The 26,627-nt window shown below is 37.4% G+C and overlaps 5 protein-coding genes and 1 long non-coding RNA gene across 7 annotated transcripts; 4 read left to right on the top strand and 2 right to left on the bottom strand.

Annotated features, from left to right (window-relative positions):
* The first annotated feature begins 1,340 nt into the window (after positions 1 to 1,340).
* LOC120000080 (aconitate hydratase, cytoplasmic) lies at positions 1,341 to 9,914 on the top strand. Its single transcript, XM_038847954.1, has 20 exons — positions 1,341 to 1,830; positions 2,377 to 2,481; positions 2,909 to 3,069; positions 3,150 to 3,242; positions 3,589 to 3,774; positions 3,989 to 4,150; positions 5,027 to 5,171; positions 5,290 to 5,432; positions 5,510 to 5,566; positions 5,666 to 5,745; positions 5,913 to 5,988; positions 6,142 to 6,327; positions 6,481 to 6,548; positions 6,669 to 6,787; positions 6,966 to 7,087; positions 7,578 to 7,676; positions 7,781 to 8,260; positions 8,734 to 8,832; positions 8,946 to 9,188; positions 9,559 to 9,914. Exons 1-20 carry the CDS (start codon positions 1,533 to 1,535, stop codon positions 9,625 to 9,627), a joined length of 2,991 nt encoding a protein of 996 aa, XP_038703882.1. The 5' UTR covers positions 1,341 to 1,532; the 3' UTR covers positions 9,628 to 9,914.
* A 182-nt stretch (positions 9,915 to 10,096) lies between these two features.
* Positions 10,097 to 10,869, bottom strand: LOC120000083. Its single transcript, XM_038847958.1, has one exon. The coding sequence runs from the start codon at positions 10,734 to 10,736 to the stop codon at positions 10,338 to 10,340; it is 399 nt and encodes a 132-aa protein (XP_038703886.1). The 5' UTR covers positions 10,737 to 10,869; the 3' UTR covers positions 10,097 to 10,337.
* Positions 10,870 to 12,607: 1,738 nt separating this feature from the next.
* On the top strand, positions 12,608 to 15,535 carry LOC120000871 (uncharacterized GPI-anchored protein At1g61900-like). Its single transcript, XM_038849034.1, has 7 exons — positions 12,608 to 12,998; positions 13,638 to 13,721; positions 13,805 to 14,392; positions 14,495 to 14,740; positions 14,860 to 14,874; positions 14,977 to 15,123; positions 15,262 to 15,535. Exons 1-7 carry the CDS (start codon positions 12,935 to 12,937, stop codon positions 15,267 to 15,269), a joined length of 1,152 nt encoding a protein of 383 aa, XP_038704962.1. The 5' UTR covers positions 12,608 to 12,934; the 3' UTR covers positions 15,270 to 15,535.
* A 3,018-nt stretch (positions 15,536 to 18,553) lies between these two features.
* On the top strand, positions 18,554 to 20,333 carry LOC119999526. Of its 2 annotated transcripts, none has more exons than XM_038847138.1 (3): positions 18,554 to 18,836; positions 19,854 to 19,919; positions 20,004 to 20,333. In XM_038847138.1, the coding sequence occupies exons 1-3, from the start codon at positions 18,654 to 18,656 to the stop codon at positions 20,103 to 20,105; spliced, it is 351 nt and encodes a 116-aa protein (XP_038703066.1). In that variant the 5' UTR covers positions 18,554 to 18,653; the 3' UTR covers positions 20,106 to 20,333. The 2 variants fall into 2 exon arrangements, with proteins under 2 accessions (XP_038703066.1, XP_038703065.1); XM_038847137.1 differs by having other exon boundaries at positions 18,555 to 18,836; positions 19,800 to 19,919.
* A 644-nt stretch (positions 20,334 to 20,977) lies between these two features.
* Positions 20,978 to 22,900, bottom strand: LOC119999525. The gene is made up of 4 exons (XM_038847136.1): positions 22,688 to 22,900; positions 21,678 to 21,848; positions 21,401 to 21,508; positions 20,978 to 21,313 (listed from the first exon to the last, which is right to left on the bottom strand). Exons 1-4 carry the CDS (start codon positions 22,871 to 22,873, stop codon positions 21,200 to 21,202), a joined length of 579 nt encoding a protein of 192 aa, XP_038703064.1. The 5' UTR covers positions 22,874 to 22,900; the 3' UTR covers positions 20,978 to 21,199.
* A 1,562-nt stretch (positions 22,901 to 24,462) lies between these two features.
* Positions 24,463 to 25,523, top strand: LOC119999387. Its single transcript, XR_005468401.1, has 4 exons — positions 24,463 to 24,692; positions 24,812 to 24,826; positions 24,933 to 25,243; positions 25,317 to 25,523. It is a non-coding gene; the product is annotated as an uncharacterized LOC119999387 (long non-coding RNA).
* Positions 25,524 to 26,627: the final 1,104 nt, after the last annotated feature.

Genomic DNA, 26,627 nt, shown 5'->3' with positions numbered 1-26,627 from the left:
TCGAGAACGGTGGCGAGGTCTAAGGTGGCCAGATCGGCCCTGTTTTTGTTGTGTTCCACCGCGACTTCAACTGCCTTATTCTGGCAAACAACCTCTGGCTGCTTGCGGCGGTTGGCGGCTTGGCCAGTCCCTAGTGATACGGCGTTTCGTTTGACATAGTTCATGGCCGGTGACATGACCGGACGACATAGATAGGTGGTGGAGTGGGGCGGCCCCACAGAGATGAGAGAGGAGAAAAGTTTTCTTTTTTTTTCACGACTCCCGGGGCAAGTCTTGTATTTATATTAGGTTTGATTAAGGTTTTCTTTATTTAAATTTTTAACACCTAAACATTTCTCTCTTTTTTTTTTTTTTTTTTTAGTTAAACCCCTCCTTGTTTTAAAGAAATTTCAAGTACCATCTCCCAAAAGTTTAGGGTTTTACAGTAAAATTTCGTAAGCCCCCAAATTCACTAATCCAAGAAATAGCACCAAAATACTGGACTCGACTGACTGCCAGACCCTAAAACAATTTTAAGAAATAAAACTCAAAACAAAATTCATTTGGTAGAGGATTTTGCGCGGAGAACGAGGACAGAGGAAGGAGAAAACATGGAAGAATTTTACAAAACATCAAAAAAACAGTTTTGGTTTTTTGGTTCTTGAAAACCATAAACAGTTTTTAATTTTACAAAATAATTTTTAAAAACACCCACCCAAACGAATTTTCAAAACCAAAAAAATTTTCAAAAACATAAGACTGTTTTGAAAACTCTTACCAAACATACCCTAGCTTCCAAAGAAAAGTTTGCCTTTTCAGCTTTTTCAAGAGGTGGAGAAGTTCAAATGGCCAACCAAAACGTTTACCAGTCCAATAGTAGTTGCCAAATGACATAAGAGAGCCCAACCACATAGTTAGTCAACCTTTTATGGGCCCTACTACAAGATTTAAAAACGCAGATATTTCTCCTTTGATGGACCAGCCCTTAATTGGTGGCCCATCTTTTCCCTCTATTCAATGCTCCAACGGCTTACCGTAAGGTTTGGGCAGCCGCACATTGATCAGGCCCCATGTAGAGAAACGCAAAATTGGCGTGCCTCGTTGACACGAAGGAAACGTGGCGCTCATCCTAATGGCAGACCATCAAAGTTCATAAACCACAGGCACAGAGTGTTAATATCCAAGCCGTATCCTCTGCTGTAAAAAACTCTACAGTGGAGACTTCTGTCAACTTGGATGGGCCACGTGTAAGACGATTAGTGGATTGCTCACATCGAAGATGTTGCTATCTAACGCAGGAAAGCGTACCCCTAAATTCCGAAAACCCTTCCGGCTCCGGGTCTGAACCTCTGAACAAGTATTATTATAGTCCTAGAAGCGTGGCACGCAACCCTAGGTCACATTCGTTCTCCACACGCCATTTTCTCTCCCAAATCCTCGATCCCATAGCAGAGAATTGTTGTTTTAGCTCCTCTTATCCCAATCTCCATCTATCTGCGCAAATCCTTATCTTGTATTATTTTGCTCTTTATTTGAATGCGTGAACGATCGTCATGTATATAACGGCCTCTACCTCTGCCTCTTCAGTCCTCAGAGCTTCGAGGGCGAGATTCTCCAGTTCTCTTTCATCCTCACTTTCACTGAGAAGTACTGTTTATCCGCCTCTCAATCTATCTCCTTCTATCACCAGTCACCGATCTCTCAGCTTCTCCTCCGCTTTTCGATCCCTCCGGTGCTCCGTTCCCCGGTGGAGCCACGGCGTCGACTGGCGATCTCCAGTCAGTCTTCGCTCTCAGATCAGAGCCGTCGCTCCTGTAATCGAACAGTTTCAGCGAAAGATTGCCACTATGGGTACAGTGCTAGACCAGCTGTCTCGAAGGATGTATTTCTGTGTGATTGCTATTTCCATTAAATGAATCAATTTATGCAATTATATGTTTTTCGTCTTTGCCTTTATAAAATCTTCCTTCAATTGGAAAGGTAGTTGAACCTGGTTCAGGCAAAGTCATGATGTCCTCGGACTTTTTTGACGATCAGCTTGAGATTTGAACTTCTTACATTATTTCTTTCTAGTTGAAAGCTCTTCTAACAAATGGTTTTTGTATTATATATTATTTCTTAGAACGAACTTTGGAGGATTATTTTCGAAGTTTTGTTAATTAATTTAAAGATGCACAGGAACTTAAGTATTAAATATTTAACAGATGTGCTGAATAGTTTTATATATAATTGTCTCTTGAAATCTCTTTCCTAGAGCTCTCCAGTATCATCATGTAATTTTTTAAATTATGCATGTCCATGCCTTTTAAATCCAGAATTCAATGATTCTTGTAAATTTGAAAGCTAGCCACGAATAAAAGAAGCTTCAACTGATTACATATTTGTATTGTTTTCCAGCTCCTGAACATCCTTTCAAGGGAGTTTTGACCAGTCTTCCAAAGCCAGGAGGTGGCGAATTTGGAAAGTTCTACAGCCTGCCTGCTCTCAATGACCCGAGAATTGGTAACTATCTACAGCTTGCTTTTAAACTTTATTATTGCACGTTTGTCTACAGTTGAAGGATATGTAATTTCTTGGAAGTCTGTTAAATGTGTCAAGCGTATTTGTCTGCAAATACAAAGTTGAGGCAATTTTTTTGGTTTACCTGTCTGGTCCTGGTTGCTCTACTTTTCCGGGATTCCTCTCTTGTCTGTTGATATTTTGTTGTTTGTTTTCTTTTTAAATTTTGTTTTTCTGAAGGTTTATTTATATTGAGTTGATGGGTTTAACTTTCACTCCATATGATACATCTTAAGATTTGTAGCTAATGAAATAGTTTTTGCAGGAATGGCACTTTAAAGTACTTATAGATTCATCACTCTTGCTATGTTCTTAACTATGAATTCTTGCGTGTGGTATTAATTTCATCCGTCCCTTTTATGCAATGCAGACAAGCTGCCATACTCTATCAGAATCCTCCTCGAATCTGCAATTCGTAACTGTGATGACTTCCAAGTCACAAAAGAAGATGTTGAGAAGATCATTGATTGGGAAAAAACATCTTCGAAGCAAGTCGAAATTCCTTTCAAACCTGCTCGTGTACTCTTGCAGGTATGTTAGATTCTTGTGTATGGAAGTATTGTAATATGATGTTCATCTATCTGTCTCCAACCTCTCTCTTTTGATGACAGGATTTTACTGGAGTACCAGCGGTGGTTGACCTTGCTTGTATGCGCGATGCCATGAACAAACTTGGCAGTGATTCCAAAAAGATCAATCCTTTGGTGCGCACAATTTATATCATTGTTTCTTCAGTTTTATAGTAAATGGAGTCGCAATTTTGGTTTCATGGTCATCTCACAATTTGATGAAGGTGTTAGATTTGTGCTTAGTAATGGTATCATGTATGTCCAATTATGAATCATTTTGTCCGAGTTAGGACTTTGCTCTGAGTCCAATGCAACCTATTATGTGTGATAATAATTTTTAAAAAAAAATTAAAACTATTATAGGATTCTCTGAAATGCCTAAGTTTTGAAGATAATGTGGTGTTATGCTGAACTTTCTGTTTATCCTGATATTTTGCGGTCTTTATTGATTTTGTGCTATTGAAAAATGTTCTGCCTCCAGGTTCCTGTAGATCTAGTCATTGATCACTCAGTACAAGTTGATGTGGCGAGATCAGAAAATGCAGTGCAAGCTAATATGGATCTTGAATTTCAAAGGAACAAAGAGAGATTTTCTTTTCTTAAGTGGGGTTCTACAGCTTTTGATAACATGCTGGTTGTTCCTCCTGGTTCTGGTATTGTCCATCAGGTAACATATGAAAGCAGATTGTTAGACCTCCTTTGGAGGATTTTACCTGTCACCTGTGTTGACGCTGTTTCTAAGTACATGTGGATATTATTTCTTTCCCGCATGTTCCACTTGAATGATATATTTTTCTCTAACTGATGGATACATCTATTAGATGTTACTTGATAGATTGTTGGGGGGTTTGGTATGGTGAACTAATATGCGAGGATTTCAGGTAAATCTTGAATATCTTGGACGGGTTGTCTTCAATCGGGATAGTGTACTCTACCCAGATAGTGTGGTTGGCACTGATTCTCATACAACCATGATTGATGGGTTAGGAGTAGCTGGGTGGGGAGTTGGAGGTATCGAAGCGGAGGCTGTAATGCTTGGCCAGGTAATTTATGTGGTATATATTTTGTAGTAGTTGAAATTTCTTTCCATTTAGAGCAAAGCAATTTGGTACATGCAATTTTCCTTGTTGACTCCAGCAATGCCTTTTTTAGGGTCCAAGCTTTTAAACGGCAACCAGCTTACAAATCATAGTAGTACTCCATTTCCACTTAGACCCTGAGAATGACATGATTGTGAATTTGTGATAACTTGCTACATTTTTCGATTGGATTCAAATGTGAATGTTTCCTATAAATGAGAAGACAGTTGCTTGATGTATAATGAGGCTTCATTGTGTAAGCACATTATTTTTGGGGTAAAAGTCTGTAGGATGCATGCTATTCTCAAGTAGGTAGCGACATTGTCTGTTAGCTTCTTTCTCATCATATTGTCATGTGTTTAATTCTATTTGTATAGTAAAGTGGGCATGAGGAATTGAAGGTGGAATTGGATATACAATATTTTCACTAACATCTTTTCTAGAAATTTGTAATGTTTGACGTATGAGGTGATCGAACCTTGCACCTTGGCCAAGTGTGAGAAGTTCACTACCTCTTGGCCCCAAGCTTCTTTTTAAATTTACAGAACTTATATCCATCTGGGTGATAATCACATATTCAAAGTATTTACACCTCAGACTTAATTGTAATCCCATGGTACCGAGCTTGTGATGTCGTTTTCTCTGCCTATTTTCTTGTTTGGCTCTTACATATTAAAGTGACCTTTGTCTTTGCTGTTTCTATCTGTTGCTGTCCATGCGGCCATATACGTTTGTTTGCCTCTTATATTGATTTTCCTCAAATGCTCTTTGCTGTTTACTCTTGAAAATACTCGGGTTTTTTTGCTACTGTTATTTAACTTGGAGTTTGGCATATGACAGCCTATGAGCATGGTTTTACCTGGTGTGGTTGGGTTCAAGCTATCTGGAAAGTTACGTAATGGTGTCACAGCTACTGATTTGGTTTTGACTGTGACACAAATTCTACGGAAGCATGGCGTTGTTGGAAAATTTGTCGAGTTCTATGGTAACTTATCATTAAATTGAACCAATTATTTTCTTTTGCAGTTCATAACAGAAAAGAAAATTCTTTGTGTCCACGTTTCTTGTTGTTAAACATGTGAACTGTGGGCTTGTGCTTCCAGGGGGCGGTATGGGTGCACTGTCATTAGCTGACAGAGCAACAATAGCTAATATGTCGCCTGAATATGGTGCAACCATGGGGTTCTTCCCTGTAGATCATGTTACTTTGCAATATCTTAAATTGACTGGGAGAAGTGATGAAACTGTAAGCATATCACTTTATGTCGAATTTTCATTCATAAATGGTATTTTGGAGTGTCATCTGACTTTCTTTGTTATTAGGTGGCCATGATAGAATCATATCTCAGGGCAAATAAAATGTTCGTTGACTATAACGAGGTAAGACCTTTAATCCCTTAGTCATATTGCTAAATTTGATTATTCTGTACAAGCTGAAGAAATTATTGTTCCTAAGAATATACTCTCTAATAAATTCAGCCACAACAAGAGAGAGTGTACTCATCATATCTACAGTTGGACCTTGCGGATGTTGAACCATGCATATCAGGACCGAAGAGGTATGCTTGTGCTTGGACAGATTCCCATGCATCACTGTTGTTTTATCAGTTTTTTGGTTTATCTTTGTTAGTCCGCTGCTTTTTAATGGGCATCTATATCTCTATCTATTTAAAGAGTTGTATCAAGAATAAAAGTTTAGCGATTAAAAAGCTTCCATGATTCACAGGCCTCACGACCGGGTTCCTTTGAGAGAAATGAAGGCCGATTGGCATTCTTGTCTGGATAATAAAGTTGGATTCAAGGTTAGTTGTAAGCTATATATTCAGCTCTACCTTTTTTTTATAGATTAATTTATAAATGCAAGGTCCTGGTTTTAGTACTTTGGCAGCTGAAATCATTGTCAACTTATTGGTTTTGTTCTACTTGCTCAAATATCTTATATTTAACGTAAACAGGGGTTTGCTGTACCGAAAGAGGTGCAGGGCAAAGTGGCCAATTTTTCATTCCATGGCCAGCCAGCAGAGCTAAAGCATGGAAGCGTCGTTATTGCTGCTATTACTAGCTGCACCAATACATCCAACCCTAGCGTCATGCTTGGCGCTGGTCTTGTTGCAAAAAAGGCTTGTGAACTTGGTTTACAGGTAAGCAAGGGTAGATGTATCAGGCAAAAACTTTCCCTCTTCTACTATGCTAGTGTTGGCATGCTTGTTTTATTTTCTTTTATTTTTCTGTAGTACTGCAAACTCTATGTATGCTTTCCCTATTTTCTCATCAATGCTTAAATCATTTCCCAGGTGAAGCCATGGATAAAGACAAGTCTTGCCCCAGGCTCAGGAGTTGTTACAAAATATTTACTCCAGAGGTTGTTTTCTTATAGTTTACTGTAGCATTCACATTGGAAATGCAGTTTTTAATGACTTTTTTTTTTGTATATAATTGAGATGGAATAATGCCTATTTAATTATGACTCTGCATGGTACAGTGGATTGCAAAAATACCTAGATCAACAAGGCTTCAACATTGTTGGTTATGGCTGCACAACATGTATTGGGAACTCCGGTGATTTGGATGAATCAGTAGCCTCCACTATCTCGGATAATGGTACCTATGATTTTTTTTTTAGTAGATGGTACCTCAAAATTTTGATTATATATCAGTTGAATAACTTAGGCATGGTCACTTGCTAAATATCGCTTTTGATTGTCATTTCATAGTTCACTTTTAGTATGGTATAGTTTATTCTGCATCCCACCTAACTTTATTCTGGTTGTTAATGCAGACATTGTTGCAGCAGCTGTGCTCTCTGGAAACCGGAATTTTGAGGGTCGAGTCCATCCTTTGACAAGGGCTAACTACCTGGCTTCCCCGCCTTTAGTGGTTGCCTATGCACTTGCTGGCACGGTATATGATAATTTAATTTAAATCGTAACTTTGCTTGCCGTCCAAGTTATTATGGTAATGGTTGTAAACTTGTAATGCCAATAACCTGATGAAAATGTGAACAATTTCAATGGGGTGAGAATTTACAGGTATGATTTTTTTTTCTTTGTAAGAAAGGTTTGAATTGGTTAGGTTGCTTATTATTATGAGTCCATTATCTGGCTAGTCACACTAGTGTGGTTTGTCCATGGGGTGGAGCTGATGGTAAATTGGTTTGTACTTCCAATCTACTTCTGATGTTTTTGGATGAAGGAAAGCTCTCCTAGTATTGCCTGTTCCATTAAGGGAGAATAGACTGTTCATATCCAAGATAAGGAAATCATTTGTCAACTATGTAAGCTGTCATAAGAGTTAAAAATGTGTATTAAGCATAGCAATTCTAATAGCATTAAAAAATGTTCTAGGATTCTTTGCCTGATGCATCATGGAGGTAATAAAATTATTTTTTCAGGTTGATATTGACTTTGAAAATGAGCCTATTGGTATGGGGAAGGATGGTAAGAGCGTTTATTTCAAGGAAATATGGCCATCCACAGAAGAAATTGCTGAGGTAAGCAATTGAACGTTTGCATATTATTACATCTCCGATTTGATATTAGACTTCATTACTTTGGAATGAGATAGATTTAACCTGAAACTACATCTCTGTTTTAGGCTGTCCAATCAAGTGTGCTTCCCAATATGTTTAGAAGTACTTATGAGGCTATCACAAAGGGGAATCCCATGTGGAATCAGCTGTCTGTACCAGCAGCCACTATGTACTCATGGGACGCCAACTCAACGTACATTCACGAGCCTCCTTATTTCAAGAACATGACTATGGATCCTCCCGGATCGCATGGAGTGAAGGATGCCTACTGCTTGCTTAACTTTGGTGACAGTATCACAACAGATCACATTTCCCCAGCAGGAAACATTCACAAAGACAGTCCTGCTGCTAAGTACCTGCTTGAGCGTGGGGTGGATCGCAAGGACTTCAATTCTTATGGAAGTCGTCGCGGAAATGATGAAGTGATGGCTAGGGGAACTTTTGCGAATATCCGCATTGTTAACAAGCTTTTGAATGGGGAAGTGGGCCCAAAGACTGTTCACATTCCAACTGGAGAGAAACTCTATGTTTTTGATGCAGCAACGGTAAATTTCTTGTGTAGTACTATGGCTCCTTCCTCAATTTTCTGTTCAGTCTTTTGTTTTCCCTATCTAAATTTTTTGCTTGTGTTCTTCACCGACGCTCACTATTTTCTTGTTATTAGAGAACCGAGAGTATTTAAAACAGCAAATTAATTTGTTACTGGTGTTTTCAATTTGGAGGCGGAGTTTTCATTTCCCGTGCATATTTAAAAGAGAGAAAGAAATTCAATGGCAATATCTTTATCTGGAAATAATCCCTAGTCTTTACATATTAAGAGAGTTTTTTTAGGCTTCTAGTCTCTAGCCTTTACTTGTTAAGAGAGTTTTTTTAAGGCTCCTACTAACTTGCAGCCGTCCAGAATGAGAGTAATTGAGAGTAAATTGATGTTGTTTGCAATCTGTTCTTGTTTGTGTGAAATGTCCTTAACCATGTGATGGCATAATCTTTGACTTGTGTGATCAATCTTCTATTTCAGAAATACAGGACTGCTGGGCATGATACCATTATTTTGGCTGGAGCCGAGTATGGAAGTGGAAGCTCCAGAGATTGGGCTGCCAAGGGTCCAATGTTGTTGGTGAGTATTCTCATTTAGCTGCTTCGGCAAGTTAATTTCCTGTATTTATGTTGGTTTTACGCTTTTTTCGTTGTGTCTCTATATGGCAAAGCTATTAACTTTGGTTGTTGCAGGGAGTTAAAGCTGTGATTGCCAAAAGTTTTGAGAGAATCCATCGTAGTAATTTGGTAGGAATGGGTATAGTTCCCCTTTGTTTCAAGCCTGGTCAGGATGCAGACTCTCTAGGGTTGACTGGTCATGAGCGTTATTCCATTGATCTTCCAACCAACATTAGTGAAATAAGGCCTGGTCAAGATGTGACTGTTACAACTGACACAGGGAAATCTTTTACCTGCACTGTCCGCTTTGATACCGAGGTACATGACAATTCTCAATATTTTATTTCAGTATTGTTTGATGCTATGGTGTTGGTGCAGCATGTCACATTTATGCATAAAGTCTGAAACCAGGAAACAAATTATCGATCCTAGGTCGTAAAGAAAAATGAGTGGCACCCTTAACATGCTCGTAAATCACTGTTATGGCATCGAATGCCAATATGCAAAAAGAAGATTCATTTGTGAAAATTATTTTGCAAGGGGGTTAAACACTTGAAGAACGATGATTTACGAAAATACCCTAAAAATCATTGTGGTTTTATGTGGCATGTTGTCATGAAGAGTTTAGGATAGAATTGTGTTTTTTTTTTCCCTCTCCCCAATTGATTCATTTTAATAATAATTGCAGGTGGAATTGGCGTATTTCAACCATGGAGGTATACTTCCATATGTTATCCGCAACCTGGCAAAACAGTAAAATTACTGTCTTGTTGGACATTCGTCTTAGCTTCGGTTAGCAGGGAATAAAATTTTACAAATCTCCTTCAGTGGACGAGCATTTTTCCTGACACATTTTTATTTGGTCTGTTATAAAGAGTTGTTCTCTGGTAGCATAAATTTTGTTAGGAACCTGTGTGCACTGCAAACCAATTTTCTCGTGTATCGCCATGTAAGGGTTTATATAGCACTGTCAATGTTTTCCCAAATAAATTTTCCTATTGTTTCATCTTCAGTACGTTTAATTGACATTGCCTATTTTTGGGATGTTGTTTGTCATGCTATTAGTTTATATGATTTGAATGGAAGTGTGTACCACAAGCAAGGGTAGCACTATAGTCTATAGGTGCCTTGGCTCATCTAAGCTCCCATTTTATTGTATTAAAGTTGTATGATTAGCCAGATATATAAAAGCGTTGCGTTAGTACCAACCAAACAAAATGGATCCGTCATCAAATGACTGTCAATCAAAATTCACCCACAATATGAGATATGCAGATGGTGTGGCTTGAATAACCTTTCTATGCTGGTAAGGATCGTAGGTTTTAGGACACCAACAATGGAGATTGCCAAAAGTTGCCGGAATTACAGACCTCACAAAACACAATCAATGCGTCTTGTTACAATGGGAGCAAGCGAGAAACTGAGACATTGTTAGTGAAAAGTTTACATAAAACAATGTTTTCCTAATTAGAGATCCTCTGAAATGCTCTCCAAAGCAGGCCTCCAATTGCCGTTGAAGCCTCCATCACTTGTTCTTGCTTCAAGAATATTTATTCTCTTTCTCGACTTCATTGCATTTATGAATTGCTCCAAAGAAGAATCCTTGAAATCCTGCTTGCAATTCAGAATCAGTTTCAACTCTTGTTTTGTCAACACAACTCTAATCCTCACAGCGCCGTCTGTAGACTCGCCACGGCCGCCTTCATCAACACTCCCTTGTTCTTGTAATTTGAACCTCACAATCTTCTTCTTGATCTTGTCACCTTCAACATTCTTCTTGACTTCTGATCTGGACATTGGAAGCATTTGTGGTTCAATCGTCTCTTCTTCTACTTGAATTTTGTTGCTTGTCAAGCAATTTCCCATATTGACGACGAAATGAGAAGAGTTTAGTGGGGAAAGGGAGAGTATTAACAGAGTAATGAAACAAACATATAGAGAGAAGACTGGAGAGAGCACATGAAATAAGCGGTTATTACGCCTAGAGTCTGGTATAAGAAAATGACCTTCTTTTAATATTTTCGCTATACGTAGGTGAATATAGAAATATACAAAAAAATGTAGTATTTAATATTGATGCTTTTGTTTGATACCCTTTGAGGGGAGTTTCAGATGAGTACAAATTATTGGCTTCTAGTGGGTAGAGACCGAAGTATTTGGTTAATTAGAAGGAAGAATTGAGAGTTTAAGCATAAAGATTAAAGAGTGCGTATGATCTGGACCATTAAATTTAATAACAATATAATTAATTATTTAATCAGATTCCTTTTATCTCTCTTGATACTTGAGAGTACTTTTAGCTTTGCTTGCTGACAAAACAAGGTTTTTTTTTTTGGTCTGTTTATACACCATAATTAAGCGAAGTTAAGACTTTAGAGCCCTTTAATTGCGCTCAATTAAGGTTGGGTGCTACAAACCTCACATTTCTGGTAAATCTGATGAGAATGTTTTTTCATATGCAATCCTAGCTAGAATAATCATGAAATTAAATATCGACTTTGGTTGTACCAAACAATTCTGAAGATCTATAACCACCGATTTTCTGATCAACAACCGAAAATGTTCTTAAAATGTGCACTGTAGTTCGTATCAATCAAATTAAAATATGTGAGATATGATACTGCATATGACACCTTAAGCAAAGTGATTAAGCAGAGACTGGCCAAAAGAATGCTCAACTTGAATTGGAATGTGAATGTGTTGAAATTGCATGTCAAAATCCGGTATACAAGTTGGTGGTGGTGGTGGTGGTGGGATCAATGCATGTGAGATGCCCATCAACAATAGTTATAGGGCTCATTTATTATGTCATGTCACCGGATAGTGGTTGAATTATGGGCTGTTTTCACATGGGGTTTGGTCTTTTTTTCTTTTCCTTCTTTTTTTAATTTTTTTTTTATGGTTTCTTACGAAATGCTGGCATCTTGCTCCATGTGCAAAAGGTCCATGAATTCCTACTTTCTTTTCTTTTTGGCCTAAAAAGAATTGAATAATATTTGACCTGGTGAATAGACGCGCATACATTACAATTTAGAATAGGCACACTCAAACCCAAAAATGAGCATGGAACGAATTGTGGGCTTTTTTCACCTGTACCTTGGTCCAAGATTTAGGCCCGCGTTGAAGTCAGGGATGGCCCATACAGGAAGTTTGGGCCTAACAAATGGTCAAGCCCGGCCCCAGTCTAATTTATAACGTGATAGGTTAGTTGGGCCTGTGTTTAAGTCCTGGAATAAGGGTCCAATACAGGAGTCTTGGGCCTAATTCTTGATGGGGAAAGCTGGCCCCAGTCTAATTTATAACGTAATAGACTAATAGTGTCCTGGCAGGCGAAAGACAGGAATATTGGGCCTAATGATTAATGGGGCCCAAGTCTAATTTTGACGTGATAGGCTATGACTACGAAGTACGAACTACTCTATTGGGCTCGGGAGTTATGGGCTGGGGAATTATAGGCCCGCCATTCAATATTGGAATGGCCGAGAGAGACAAGTACGTGGGTCTAGTTGTTTTCATTTTTATTTTAGTAATACACGTGGCATAATCTTTCCCGTTGGATATCTATTTCAGGGGAGCCGAACCGTTTATTTTGGCTAGAGGAACACGAAACCTTACATGGACAGATATCTTTAGTCAATCAGATATCCTGGCAAGTTGCAATCCAAACAAACCGTTGAAACTTGCAATTCAAACAAACCTACAAAGTCAAAATCTTATCATATCCAACGTTTCTCCTTCTATCTGACCCGGAGCATCAACGGTCTAAATCCTCCACCGTCATCTGCGATTGCGAAATACAAAGCTTTGTTAACAAAGCAATTATCACCATGCTGCAAGATCCACCGGAACTGGAAGTCTGCAATCACAACACGTGACTTCCCTTCACACATACGTATATATGTACAAGTTGCCGTTGGTGTCAAAAGAGGAAGCCAAAGAGTCCAATACTATAAATGCTCTCCTCCCCTAGCCACTCTCATCCAATCTCTATCTTTGTTTAGTTTTTACGAAATTCGTTGTTCGAATTTATTTGCTTGTTTTGTGACTAACGAAGTACTGTCAATATGAGAGAGGGAAAAGGCTCCTCCAGCACTCACATTTTTCAACTTCTGTTGTTGCTACTTCTCTGTAAGTCTCTTCCTTTCTTCACATAAAATTTGTGAAGACTAAAAATCTCACTTAACCGAGTGGTTTATAAGTAAAACTCAATTATTATCATATTGAAAACGTATTAATTTTCATGGGTCTAAGACTCCATGAAGAAAATATACACGAGAGCTTATGACCCATGGTGAACAATATCTTCAATGTGTTTGGGTAGAAAATTTTAGCATACTTTTGGAACAATGTCTCGATTCAGTTGGATACATCTTTACCTGTCCACTTGTAATTGTTCATGGCGTGTATTGTATGAACAAACAGAGGCATTGTTTGTGGGGTAATCTGGTGTTTGCTTTTCTTGATCAAAATTGCACCGGCATCCATACCAGCAAGTGATTTTATACATTTTGTTTTGCTGAAGCTGAATCATTATGCAATTTCTTTTTGTTATTTGGCATTTGTAGAGGTTTCGGTCGCCTAGTGCTTTTAGTTTCAATCTTTTGGAGGAATTTTCATAAATGTTAAACAATGAAAGATTAAATACTTTAGTATATATGACACAATTATGTAGATGCTCTTATCTACTGAAAATTTAGCACACTAATTAATTAATTATCCCTAATACTATACATACAAGTTTTTTCTAATATACAAAACCTGCTGAAGGTTATGCGACAAGAACAGAAGGCGGCTCAATTTCTCCTGCTCCTTCCCCCGGTGTCGAGCCTATTGCTCCTGCTCCTTCACCAGGTGTCGAGCCTGAACCCTTTCTCCCTCTTTTGGCAATAGATGTGTTTAACACAACTAATTTAGTTCTGCTTTAATATTTTCAGCACAATGTACACTAGAATTTTCATTTGCTGAAATTGCGATGAGCAAAAGCGCAGTCGATTGCTATGATTTCTTCAATCCATTTTTGAACAATGCGGTCTGTTGTCCTCAATTTCGTGCTACCCTTGATATTCTTATGGGACAATCAAGCAAAAACACAGGGTCTCTTGTTTTAGATCAAGAACAAGCAATGATCTGTCTATTTGAAGTTAACCAAATCCTTTATAATAGAGGTACAGATGAGGATGTTGGAAGCTATTGTTCAATTCCTCCTACATACCTAGCCGAAGGCTCTTGCCCTGTAACACATGTCAGTGAGTTCGAAAGCATTGTTAACTCTACAAGACTTTTAGATGCCTGTAGAAAGATTGATCCGGTTAATGAGTGTTGTAAACAAGACTGTCAACGTGCCATATTAAGAGCCGCCATAGAAATTGCATTGAAGAGTTCATCAGCTTCTCATGGAGTGCGTCTCTCGACTAAAATTAAAGATTGTAAGAATATTGTTCGCCGCTGGCTGGCCAGTAAACTTGATCCTTCTTCGGCTAATGGTGTTCTTAGAGCGCTTACTAGTTGCGAGATTAATAAAGGTGAGCACTAAGAATCCTTGCTTCTTTTAGGGATTAATTATTCACCTCATAATGACCTGCCTAAGGATGACTATTACATTTATAATTTGATGCTTTGTGCAGTCTGTCCTCTGGATTTTCCTGAAGTCACTGATGTTTCAAAAGAATGTGGAGGTGTAATAAGCAACAGCACTTCTTGCTGCACTGCCATGGAGTTTTACATGACCTACTTGCAAGAGCAGACCCTTCTCACCGATTTGCAATCGGTGAATTGTGCCATATCACTAGGGAAGAAGTTGCGGAAAGCTAATGTCACCCAAAATGTATACAGTCTGTGCAATATAAAACTCATGGACTTCACTGCTCAAGGTTTGCTACTGTTTCATGTCACTCAATTTGCATATTTACTCCTGTCTCATGTCAAGCAACTGACTCTTTGTGATTTATGTATACGATGTCGGCCGGAATCATCTCGTGAAATCCACCAGGGCAATCTAATGGAGGTAATACTTGTCACCAACTATCAATAGCTAGGAAAATTTCTCTTTGGGCTTGTTATATTTAAATCTACTTAATGAGACTTTCTTTCTTTCTTTTTGGGCTAGGGTACTCTGGTTGCCTTCTACCAAGAGTGCCTGTGGATGCAATATATAACAATCCTTCAGGGCTTGGTGTCAGTTGCAATATTAATGGCGATGTTGAAGCTCCTTGGCGCTCTAATTCTTCTATGCCTTATTCCTACTGCTATAAGAGTATGCCAAGAAACATTAACTTTCCTTTGTCAATCATATTGTCTTTTGCCTCTGCTGCAATAAGTTGTTGTTCTTCTTCTTTTCTTTCTTAGTTTTCTTTATTTCATTGTATTTTTTTCACTCTTATGGTCTTTTCAGGTATCTAATTCCAGCACTTCCCCTTCAGCTACATCTGCACAAGATGATATGGGCTCCAATTTTCATTACTTTGTCTTCCCTCCCTACTTTAAGTGTATTGGAATAATGGATGCTATGGCTTCCACCAACTCTTCTTATCTGATAGAAGAGACAGCACAAACAATAATTAATCAATTCCATATCGTTTATGGAGCTCTTGTTCATGTAATTGCGGGGGACTTCTCCCCCTTTGCTTCTTAATGAAAGGTGTTGTTCTAAAAAAAATAATTTATGATGACTCGGTCTTCTCCAAAACATGGTCTCCAGGCCCATTTAAAATCTAATAGTGGGCCGTAATTATTTTGATTCTGATTGAATTTGTCTATGATTGTCTACAGAAGCAAAGGATTATTATTTAGTTAGGAGAAGAGCAAATGATTATTTATATAATAAATTTAATAAAAAAAATTAGGATCACAAAGTTTAATTCAATTTAATTGTATTGAGAAAAAAAAATATAGGTGCAAAAGGTTGATAGTTTTTAAGATAATTTCATATAATTTGGTAAATTTAAATTGTATAAAGAAATACGATGTGCATTGAGTCCCAAGTGCCTCTGCAAATAGCATCACCCTAAAGTCAATTACAAACAAGAGGAAGGAATCCACATAAAGGTTTATTACAACATCCATCTATAGGAAAGCTAAAGACTTGGTAACAGTTTACTAAATTTCTGGATTTGCATGTACTTCCTTCTATTGTTAAATATAAGGTGTAATGTATACATCACAATATTTTTTTGAATGCTATATCATGATATTCTTAGGAGTTAAAAGTCTTGGAAGAGTATATTTACTGTGTATTTGATGGAAATTAATGCTGACACACAAATGATTAAAATTTGATGGATGATAGGTGCTAAATTAGTTTATCCGTTCTGTGTTTAAGCTTTGTAAGTATTATTCACCATAGCTTTCCAAATCAAATTTTCCTATCGCTTTAATCACTCATTTAGCCACCATTTATTTTTCGTATCCTTATTTCCGCTTTTTTATCTCCCTATAATTTTATGTTTACAGTGACAAGAGAAGCAATAAGAAATAGCATTTGGGACATAGTGATTTTTCTGAAAGCTTGAAAAACTTAGATGGGGTCGTGGCCGATTAAAGTGTTAAAAAAGGAAAATCTGAGTACAAAGGTGTTCTTAAGGAGCGGGTTTGAAGAACGGGTTTGTATTTCGTTGCTTAATTTCATTCGATTTCATGTGATCCTTACTTAAATTAATTTCTATTATTTCTTTTGTAGGATTCTCTGCAATTATTCAAATGCTTAATCATGAAAATTTTCATCAGTTGAATCACTTTTTATTAATGTTGGGTTTTGGTCATTACACTACAAAATATGTGTGGCAATATATCCCTTCATCAACTACCTATGCATTTTCCATTTCATCATTTTTTTTTTGCATAAATTTGAATAGTATATTGATCTCTTGACAACAAAATCTTCACTCACCAATCAACCATGGCTTCACAACATACTTCCATACTAATTTCCCGATTGTAACCACTTCGTCCCACTTTTTCTTCCCTTTTTCCATTTCTTCGGCATCCTTCACTTCGTCCCACTTTTTCTTCCCTTTTTCCATTTCTTCGGCATCCTTCACTTCGTCCCACTTTTTCTTCCCTTTTTCCATTTCTTCGGCATCCTTCACTTCGTCCCACTTTTTCTTCCCTTTTTCCATTTCTTCGGCATCCTTCTTCATTTTCTCATTAGCCTTCTTAAGATTTGCCATGTACTCCTTAAGAATAGAAAACCCGTCTTCAACATGCTGCTCCAACATGGAAAGCTCTATTTCACGATTGTAGCCACCTTGTTCAAGTTCTGCTTCCCTTATTTCACTCCTTCGACATCCTTCTTCATTTCCTCATTACCATTTTTTATGTCTTGATAACATAATCCCATGCTAATTTCACGATTGTAGCCACATTGTTCCAGTTTTGCTTCCCCTATTTCATTCCTTTGGCATCGTTCTTCATTTTCTCATTAGCATTCTCAAGATATGCAATGTGCTTCGAAATCCACCCCCGCCCTGCACGTCCACGGGTGTGCCCTGCATCCGCTCCATGCAGATTCAAACAATTCCAATTGACACCCGCTTCATATTGTAGATGGTTATGTGACAAGGACAGAAGAAAGCTCTATTTCTCCTGCTCCTTCACCCATAGGCATGGCAATGAGAGCATCCATGATCCACCCCCGCCTTGCATGTCCACGGGTGTGTCCCGCATGCATTCCATGTAGATTCATACAACTCCAATTGCCAACCACTTTATATTCTATGGGTGTACCCCACACCCGCTCCCACTCCATGCAGATTCATACAACTTCAATTGCCACCCACTTTATATTCCATGGTGCCTTGCACCCGCTCCATGCATATTCATACAAGAAGGCTCTATTTCTACTGCTCCTTCACCTGTAGGCATGGCAACAGGGGTGTGCCTCGCACCCGCCTTGCCCATTGTGGTCTAACAAAACCCTCATACTGGAAAACAAGGGTAGATACCATCGGAGAAGAAAGCAAATTTTAGAGTACAACAAATTTTAGGGTGCGTTTGGTTTGAATGTTTTTCATGTGTATTTTATTTTTCGTGTGTAAATAGCGGCTGTCTAGACTAATAGCTGTTGTATTGGACTCGGTATTTATGGGTTGAGGAATTATAGGCCCCGGATTCAATACGGAAATGGCTAAGAGCCCAAGACTAGTATGTGGCCTAATTGTTAATTGGTTTGTTTTCATTTTTAATTTAGTAATACACGTAGCATAATTTTACCATTGGATATCTATTTCAGGCACTGTTTTAGGGGTGCCAAACCGTTTATCTTGGCAACAAGATTAACACGAAACCTTAATTGGGCCAGTCTAAATTTGGGCTTATACTATATATAACCCCATCTATTTTGAAGCCTAGCCCAATAGTTTTTTGCACTCTTTACTCTCGAGTTTAGTAAAGTAGGGCAATAAAACTCATAAGGTTTCATGTGTCTATCTGGTACTCTGCCACTCTGGTAAAGCTTTTACGCTAGCTTATAATAAATTAAGGACAGATGATCTATCAAACACCTCTGATATAAAAGCTATAAGTTAGTTTATAAGTTTTAAAAAAAAAACTTGAAATTGAATTTTATTTTAGATATTTTGTCCTTTTCTTTGCTAATATAATATTACATATAATATTAAAATATTAACTTCAGCTAAATATTGGCGGCCTGGCCAAATAAATTTAGTTTGGGTTTTGGTTCCGCCCATTCCTACGATTGCCCCAGACCTCCGCCAGTCCGCCTCTTTTTTGGGCAATATATAACTATTAACCTCTCAATTATGAACGAACGTCTAGGTGAAGTCGAGAATGGCTTTTAGGGTTTGGTCGGTGGCCAGAAGGGTTTCAAGGCCTCAGCCATCCGTAATGCACTACGTATCTCAACACATGCTCTTCGATTGTACATCCTCTTCTCCCCAGTTTAATAGATCAACTCTGCCACCAAATTCAAGAGTCAAATTTATACACGAGACACCAATCGAGAGATTTGAGGTGATTTCTTCATATTGTCTCTTGTATTATGTCGATTTTCTTATGGCTAACTAAATTTGTTTTTTTTGGTTTGACCAATTACTATGGATAGTCATGGTAATTTGTTCTTCTTCTACGTATGTACCGTGATACTCAAGCTAATTTTATAAAATCTTATTCTGTTTTATTATTTGATGTGCTGTCTTGATTTCGTTTCTTCCAAAACAGAATAACATAATTTTAACCAACTTCGATGACTGTCATGTAGCAGAGATGCAATTTTTTTTGTTAGTCGTTGGGTATTGCTAAATAGTGTTATAGTTTTTGACCAGAGGTTAGGATTTCTAGATTATTCAGTAGATTGTGATTAGGAAGGTGAACATCGAAACTGAGTAAAGTTGTTTGGTTGTGCCTTTGTTCAATCAAACCAGGGAAGCAGGCTCGTTAATTATAAGGTGAATATGTATGATATCTCTCAGTAGCATTGGTATTCTTGTGATCTCGGTTTGAGTATTGTGATTTAGTGACTGAACAGGGTCTTACAAAGAGAACAAGCTCAAGAATACTCGGGCAGTAAGAATGATCTCAATGCTATCGTAATCAGTGTTTCGGGCCTCTTCTGAGTTTTTGACATCTAGGCTTGAGAAGGATTAACGCCAAAAATATGGCTACAGCATAAAAGATTCTAATAAAGAGAGGGCAAGAAGAAAATAAAATATTTGGGAAAAAAAGCCTATCTATTTCTGGTTTCTATTTGGTATTTCTCCTTGTATGCTTACTCTTTAACAATATGGTCGTAAAATCAAGACAAGGGATCTTGTCAATCAGACACATTACAGCTGAATTTTTCTTTAATTCGCAATTTGTTTCAAACTTCTCATATTTATAGGACTGCATATTATATATGTATATGACTTTGGACAACAGGTCTTGTGTCCTTACATGAGTTACAATGTAAATTCTTGTGTTTTATATCGTAAAAAGGTTGTGAAAAGTAGAGTGGAGCAACACATTAAGGAGGTGAAGTGTGAACTGCAAGACTTAGAGACTATGTCAACTGAATTCCATGCCACATCGACCAAATTGAAAGAGAGTGTTCGCAGCGTAAGTTTTAGTGATGAGAATTATAAGTTCCTTGCTTTGACAGTGTTAACATGTCTGAAGTCGTATTTTTGAGTTCGTCTACAGGACATGTCAAAAGTCGACGCCTTAGCTGCCAAGATTAACTTGAGCCCTACCTCTAAGGTTGCGGTCGGTCTTGCCTTTCTCTGTCTTGGATTCTATCTCTAATTGCTACCCATCTTGGAAAGGCGAGAAGTTTAGTAGTTTGCGCGAGGCTGGAAAATGAAGCAAGTTGATGTTTGCACTTTGTATTTTTTTACCTGGTATTTAGTACTCTACCCAAGGATGTTTGCATTCAACTGTTTGTGTATTGCTTCGTGTGTTTCATGCTTTAGGCTGACACTCTACAGATTGTCATTTAATTAACCTTAAATGTATTTCTTTTCTTGTGTTTTATTGTTCACTCTTTACATTTTTTAACATAATTTACGACTTTGATAGTAATTGGGAGAAGTCAAAAAGGTGATTTTTGGGAGTCTGACATAGTGCTAGCTTTGAACTGATATTATTTATCCATAAACTAAAAGGTTTATCACCAGGTCTGGCAAAATGTTTCTGTACTTACATACATAGTGAGAGACCATGTCACTGTTCATTAGGCGGTGGCCTCTAAATGGTTAGCATTTTACTTCATAACCTGATCGAACATGTTATGCTCCATCAGTGTTCAAACGATGATTAATATTTTTTTTTGAAAGGGTATCATCACCCTAACCATTCAATTATGGGGGAAGAAATGCCAACAAACGTTCATGGACTAGTGGTCCCAATCAGACCCCTCCAGGATAAAACAGAAATAAAGCCACATGAAATAAATCAGACAAATACCAAACGTCACAAAAGATTCAATCATAGTGGAATCATGTTATAAGCATCTCGTCGGAAGACTAAGGGAGAGCCAATCCAGGTAGCCGGAGGGTCTCGCAGAGATAACTTTGTCAGAATGAATTGGCCGAATTGATTCTTTTCCTTTTGAATATTGAAGCATTTTGTACCTATGCTTTCTCAATACTCATTTCTCTCATTCTTTTCCTTTTGAATAAATCAGCAAACAAGTCCTCAATTCGATGAATGCACACGAAATTAGAAAGGGGTCCATCCAGATGCTGCTGTTTTGGCCGATCCATAGTTTTCATGGATCCTAGGTTTGAAACAAGAGGAGGGAATTAATGTTAAAGTTAATTACAAACAAGAGGAACGAATCCACATAAAATTTATCACGACATCCATCTATAGAAAGCTAAAGACTCTGTAACAGTTTATTAAGTGCTAACATCAGCTGGTTTCAGGAGGCGACCAGCCTTGTAGAACAAGCCAACCATAACCACGTTCAGGAAGCCAAACCCAAACAACCTGGCAACTGATAACATGTAATCCTGCAGATAAATTAAAAAGATGACTTCAGGCCTCCTTGATCAACAAATTAAAAGCGAGTAACTTACAACTATAATCACTAAACTTACCTCTCTCAGTTTCTCATACCCAGCACACTCTTTAGCAATACCAAGCTCTGTGCGACTCATTTGACGATTCAATTTCAAGAATTCATCCATGAATTTAATCTTACAATCCTTTCCACGATATAAACACATTAACATTATAATTCATATTAGTCATTAAAGTCTGTTGTTCCAAGTCATCCAACACATACATAAATAATAGGCAGCCCCATAAAGAAACAAATAGTCGAGTAACTTAAAATTCAAAGCAAATGTGTCTAATTGTGGCCAGGTAACATACCAAGTAATATCTCACATGTCCTCTGAGCCACATTTTCTCCAACTTATCCACGGGTCCTGTGGGTTTGCGCAAATTTCTAAATTCAGCAGAGGCTTCAGCCATTCCATCAGACAAACTCCGCATTTTATGTTTCATCTCCTTCGACTTATCGTTGAGTTTTGCCAAACGATCCTTTTCACAATATAGAACACAAGAATGAACACTAAAATTCCTATTAAAAATTAAATTTTAATGACAAAAGTGGTCCAACACAAAGATATACAATAGGCAAACCCTATACATACTAAAAGTATGAAAAATATTGAGTAGGGGGTTGAACTTAACCCCAATAGGTCTGATTTTCAAGATCCCTTGTCTTTATTTAAGCACCAAGTTAAGTAATGAGCACAGAAGAAGGAATAACAAATAGAAACCAGAAATAAACAGCTTCTTTACAAAATATTTTAATTTCTTCATATGCTCTCTAATTTAGAATATTTTAGACAGTACGCATCAACAACAAAGAATCATCCATTGACAGTTTCATAGATAATTGGTTTGATAGTCTTAAGTTTTGGAGTTTGTCCTTCCCTGGGAATATTTTCGACCATTTGAATCTTGCTCCCCTGTATTTTCTGCTGGGTTGCACCCCCTTGGTGCTTGAATAAAAAAATTTTCCAATCAAAAAAAAAAATCAACTACGAACCACAATAAGCACTCTGAAACCATATTTTCAGTTTCCAAATTCTTCTCAAGTATTGTAGAAGTCGCAAAACCCCTTTTCCCTTGTGAAATCTGCTATCTTGTCGGTAAAGTAAGCAAGACAAATAAGGATTCGCAGGCGAAACAGATATTTCCAAAAACATTGTTTCGATAGCATTCATATCAGTTACTAGCTTATTTGTTACCGCCAGAATATTGTGGTGATAGATCTATTGGCCAAAATAAGATCTCACGAGGAAAAAAAAACAACTAACACTATACATGATGATGATCGTTAAGTAATAGAGTGAAGAAGAAGAAGAAATCACCTTAAATTCCCTTCCGAGTTGTGAGTATTTTACAGATCTGAGTCCTGAGATTGATTCCCGGTTGAGTCCCTTGAGCAGGGAAGAAGAGGATGTGAAGCGACAGAGCAAGAATTGAGATCCTTTCCGTATTATGGATGGCTGAGGCCTGGAAACCCTCTTGGCCGCCGAAAAAACCCTAAACGCCATTGTCTTCTTCGGTTCTCCCGCCAACCGCACCTCTGCGTTTCTTCCACAATTTTAATAAGTAACAATAATACGAAGGGCTTTTAAAGAGTTTAACCCAAAGAAAATTTGTTGGGCCAGTCCGACCAATATTCAGCTGGTTAGGCCGGGCCTGATGTTCTACATTTACCTTTATGCTGTTTTTTTTTTTTTTTTTTTTTTTAAATCAGAGAGGACTATTTCTAATTTTCATTCATGAACGCAAAACAATGTGACAGCTTCCTCAATGATAATAGAATTGAGCAAATTGGGAAAATCTTCAAGCCACAACCTATACCCATCCAAAAACTCCCGTGCTGTTTTTAAGGGTCTGTTTGGTATCACTTTTGTTTTTTGTTTTAGTTTTCAAAAAATAGAAAATAGAAACAAAAAATATTGTTTGTTTGTATTTTCTGTTTTGGTTTTTATGAAAACCAAAAACAGGTTTTCAAAATTTTTGAAAACAAGAAAAAAAATGTTTTTAAAAGTTTTAGAAACAGAACTAGTTACACTTATTATAGATTGTACTTTATTTAAGATTTCATATTGCAAATTGCATAGAGATATGAAGACAATGATCAAATATATTTTGGGTTATTATTTTATTTCTTTTTTTTTCTTTCAGTTGATGTTTTCAATGGTGAAACACGGCAAATACTACAGTTATAAAAAATATAGGTGGTGTGGATATATTCCATTATTATGAAAATAAAAGCATAAACACACTCTTTTTTTTCAGTTTTATGTTTTCAACCAAACAAGTTTCAATTTTATATTTTCATTTTATGTTTTATGTTTTTGTTTTTTACTTTTGTTTTCAAAATTTTGGAAGTAATACCAAACACAACCTAAATAAGTCGGTTATCTATTCCTATCTAATCTAAGATAATATAAAAGATATACATATCTAATGTTTTGTCTAACACTAAGACTGTATATATACCAATGAGAACTGTATATATACCAATGAGAGGTGGTTCGACAATCGACTGAGTTAGACATATGTATGCTCAAGATTTGATTCCAACCGTAAACATATTTATGTACAGTATTTAAATAAAAATATTTTGTATATATAAAATTAATATACTTGAGAATGATATATTTTTATGATCATTGGGGATATTTTTTCCCAATAAACAAATGTTTGTTTTTTTAATCAGAATACCAAATTTCAGATAATGCTAAGATTCTGTATTTTTTAAGGATTCTCATTACTAATTAATCTATTGAGTAGATTGCTGCATGGCCACCTAATAGCAGTAACGACAAAGCAACATTGGTAAGTGAAGAGCATGAAAATGACAACCAATTAGTCCTAGTGGAAGACATAACGACAAAGCAACATTGGTAGGTGAAGAGCATGAAAATGACAACCAATCATAGAATACCAATCAGTCCTAGATGGAAGACATCATCTGACTATTACACTTCTCAAGCTTTTAAGTCAATATTACCGTTAACTTTGTAACGTTAGTATCCAACGTTCACCACAGATGTACACACATATAAAGAGCTCTTATCTCATTATTTTTGACAAGCAATTGTACTGTAACAACAATACTTGAGAAATACAAAGACTCTTCTACCTCACGTAGAGAGCAACTACTTGATTTCATTTTTCTTTACCACGGAGTCTTACTTTTACATGTCCTGCTTGCAAGGATAGAGCAGCAGAGCCTTCTCACCGATTTGCAATCGGTGAACTGTGCCATATCACTAGGCAAGAAGTTGCAGGAAGCTAATGTCACCCAAAATGTGTACAATCTTTGCAGTATAAAACTCATGGACTTCACTATTTAAGGTTTGCAACTGGTTCATAGCACTCAATTTACTCCTATCTCATGTCAAGCGACTTACCTTGTGCCAATCTTTGTGATTTATGTATTTACACTGTCGGAATCATCTCGTGAAATCCACCAGTCCAATCTAATGGAGGTAATACTTGAAACCAACTACTTGCATAGTTGCATTGCTTGCTTTCATGACTGTTTTTTGGGTAATAGCTTCACTACCTTTCTTTTTTCCTTTATTTTTTGGCTAGAGTACTTTGGTTGCCTTTTACCAAAGGTGCCTGTGGATGCAACGTGTAACAATCAATCAGGGCTCGATCGGTGTCACTTGTGATCTTAATGGCGATGTTGAAGCTCCTTGGCCCTCTAACTCCTCTATACCTTCTTCCAACTGCTATAAGATCGATTATGCCAATAGACATTAACTTCCCTTTGTCAATCATATTGTCTTTTGACTCTGTTGCAATAAGTTATTTTCCTTTGTTTCTTTGTATTTTCACTTCTATGGCATTTCAGGTATCTAAACTTCAGCACTTCCCCTCAGCTACATCTGCACAAGATGGTATGGACTTCAATTTTCATTACTTTGTTTGTCTTCCCAACCCACTCAGGCCTTTAATATTTATTGGTTGCAGGTCTTGAGACGAAACACTTACACCACTGAGTGCATACTTGGCTTTTTGTTTCTCTAATTTGGGTAATAATGGATGCCATGGCTTCCATCAATTCTTCTGGTCTGATAGAAGAGTCCATATAAACAATAATTTATCAATTCCATCATCTGTATTTATCGTGTCTTCTTATTCATCCGCTACTCTTTCCAGTTTTCAAGGTTTCCAGTAATAAAGTATTGGGCTTGTTTGGGAATGCTGTGAGATGCTGTGAGGTGTGGTGTGGTACTGTGAGTTATAAAACTGTGGTGCTGTGAGGTGAGTTGAAACGTAAAAAGCTGTTTGGCGCATCACTTTTAAAACTGTGGTGCGGTGCGGTGTTGTGAGGTGCGTTTGGCGTATCTAAATTACGGTTATATTAGATGACTAATAATATTAATATAAAATCACTTAAGGTTTACATTGTACATTAATCTAAAATAAAATAATTGACCTAATTTGATTACGTAGGACAATTCAACATACATTGTAAGCATTTGGGAGTGCTGTGAGGTGTGGTAAGGTGCTGTGAGGTAAAAAGCTGTGGTGCTGTGAGGTGAGTTGGAACGCAAAAGCTGTTTGGCGTGCCACAAAAAACTGTGGTGCTGTGAGGTGTGTTGCAACTGAACGCAATGCAAACGTACTGCCAAACACCCACATTGTCTTCTCCCTGTTTTTATGGTGAGCTCGCATTGTCATAGACCCATGCATAGTCATCAACAAGATTTGGTATCAACTATCCAGACCCACTTAAGATCTGATAATGGGCCAGCAATTATTGAGTCGCCCCCCGGTTCCATCTATAATGGGCAAACCAGCAAGCTGCATAAATGTTTTCGGCCCATTTATCCAGTGCTAAATGGGCTAGCTCGTTAGGTGAAAGACTTCAAATCTTCAATGACCCATCCAAGACAATGCTATCAACCCCACAACGATTATTGTTTTCAACGTTTATTCTGAAAATATTATTTCCATTTTATCCCATAATAAATAATATGGAATGTTGAATATTAAGTGGGCCTAATGTATGTTTATAATCAAGAGTTGTGAACAAGTAACATAAATTTGAAGGTAAAATGAGAATCATGTTCTGGGGTATGTAGCATTACTCTTTTCCTATATAAATTTCGCATGTTTCCTCTATTAGTTGTTGTTGGTTGGTGATGAATTGGAACAATGTTGGCTTATACCATATGTAACTTCTATGATCCTCCTATATTATGTTAGTCATACATACACCAACACTCAATTCAATCCCTCTAAACACCCCCTCCCCTCCCCATTGTTGTGGCGCCT

Source organism: Tripterygium wilfordii, chromosome 6 (assembly GCF_013401445.1).
Source record: "Tripterygium wilfordii isolate XIE 37 chromosome 6, ASM1340144v1, whole genome shotgun sequence".
Lineage (NCBI taxonomy): Eukaryota > Viridiplantae > Streptophyta > Magnoliopsida > Celastrales > Celastraceae > Tripterygium > Tripterygium wilfordii.
Note: the sequence above shows the minus strand (reverse complement) of the source record. Positions and strands in the feature narration are given on the sequence as shown.

Excerpts from the sequence above, each read along its gene's own strand:
- LOC119999526 (XM_038847137.1), top strand. The coding sequence starts at position 18,654 with ATGGCTTTTAGGGTTTGGTCGGTGGCCAGAAGGGTTTCAAGGCCTCAG. Across the intron at positions 18,837-19,799 it reads CACCAATCGAGAGATTTGAG|GTTGTGAAAAGTAGAGTGGA; the intron begins GTGATTTCTTCA and ends TATCGTAAAAAG. Across the intron at positions 19,920-20,003 it reads TGAAAGAGAGTGTTCGCAGC|GACATGTCAAAAGTCGACGC; the intron begins GTAAGTTTTAGT and ends GTTCGTCTACAG.
- LOC120000871 (XM_038849034.1), top strand. The coding sequence starts at position 12,935 with ATGAGAGAGGGAAAAGGCTCCTCCAGCACTCACATTTTTCAACTTCTG. Across the intron at positions 13,722-13,804 it reads TGCTCCTGCTCCTTCACCAG|CACAATGTACACTAGAATTT; the intron begins GTGTCGAGCCTG and ends TAATATTTTCAG. Across the intron at positions 14,393-14,494 it reads TAGTTGCGAGATTAATAAAG|TCTGTCCTCTGGATTTTCCT; the intron begins GTGAGCACTAAG and ends TGCTTTGTGCAG.
- LOC120000083 (XM_038847958.1), bottom strand. The coding sequence starts at position 10,736 with ATGGGAAATTGCTTGACAAGCAACAAAATTCAAGTAGAAGAAGAGACG.
- LOC119999525 (XM_038847136.1), bottom strand. The coding sequence starts at position 22,873 with ATGGCGTTTAGGGTTTTTTCGGCGGCCAAGAGGGTTTCCAGGCCTCAG. Across the intron at positions 21,849-22,687 it reads AACTCGGAAGGGAATTTAAG|GATCGTTTGGCAAAACTCAA; the intron begins GTGATTTCTTCT and ends TATTGTGAAAAG. Across the intron at positions 21,314-21,400 it reads GGTATGAGAAACTGAGAGAG|GATTACATGTTATCAGTTGC; the intron begins GTAAGTTTAGTG and ends ATTTATCTGCAG.
- LOC120000080 (XM_038847954.1), top strand. The coding sequence starts at position 1,533 with ATGTATATAACGGCCTCTACCTCTGCCTCTTCAGTCCTCAGAGCTTCG. Across the intron at positions 5,567-5,665 it reads TGTTCGTTGACTATAACGAG|CCACAACAAGAGAGAGTGTA; the intron begins GTAAGACCTTTA and ends TAATAAATTCAG. Across the intron at positions 7,677-7,780 it reads CCACAGAAGAAATTGCTGAG|GCTGTCCAATCAAGTGTGCT; the intron begins GTAAGCAATTGA and ends TCTCTGTTTTAG.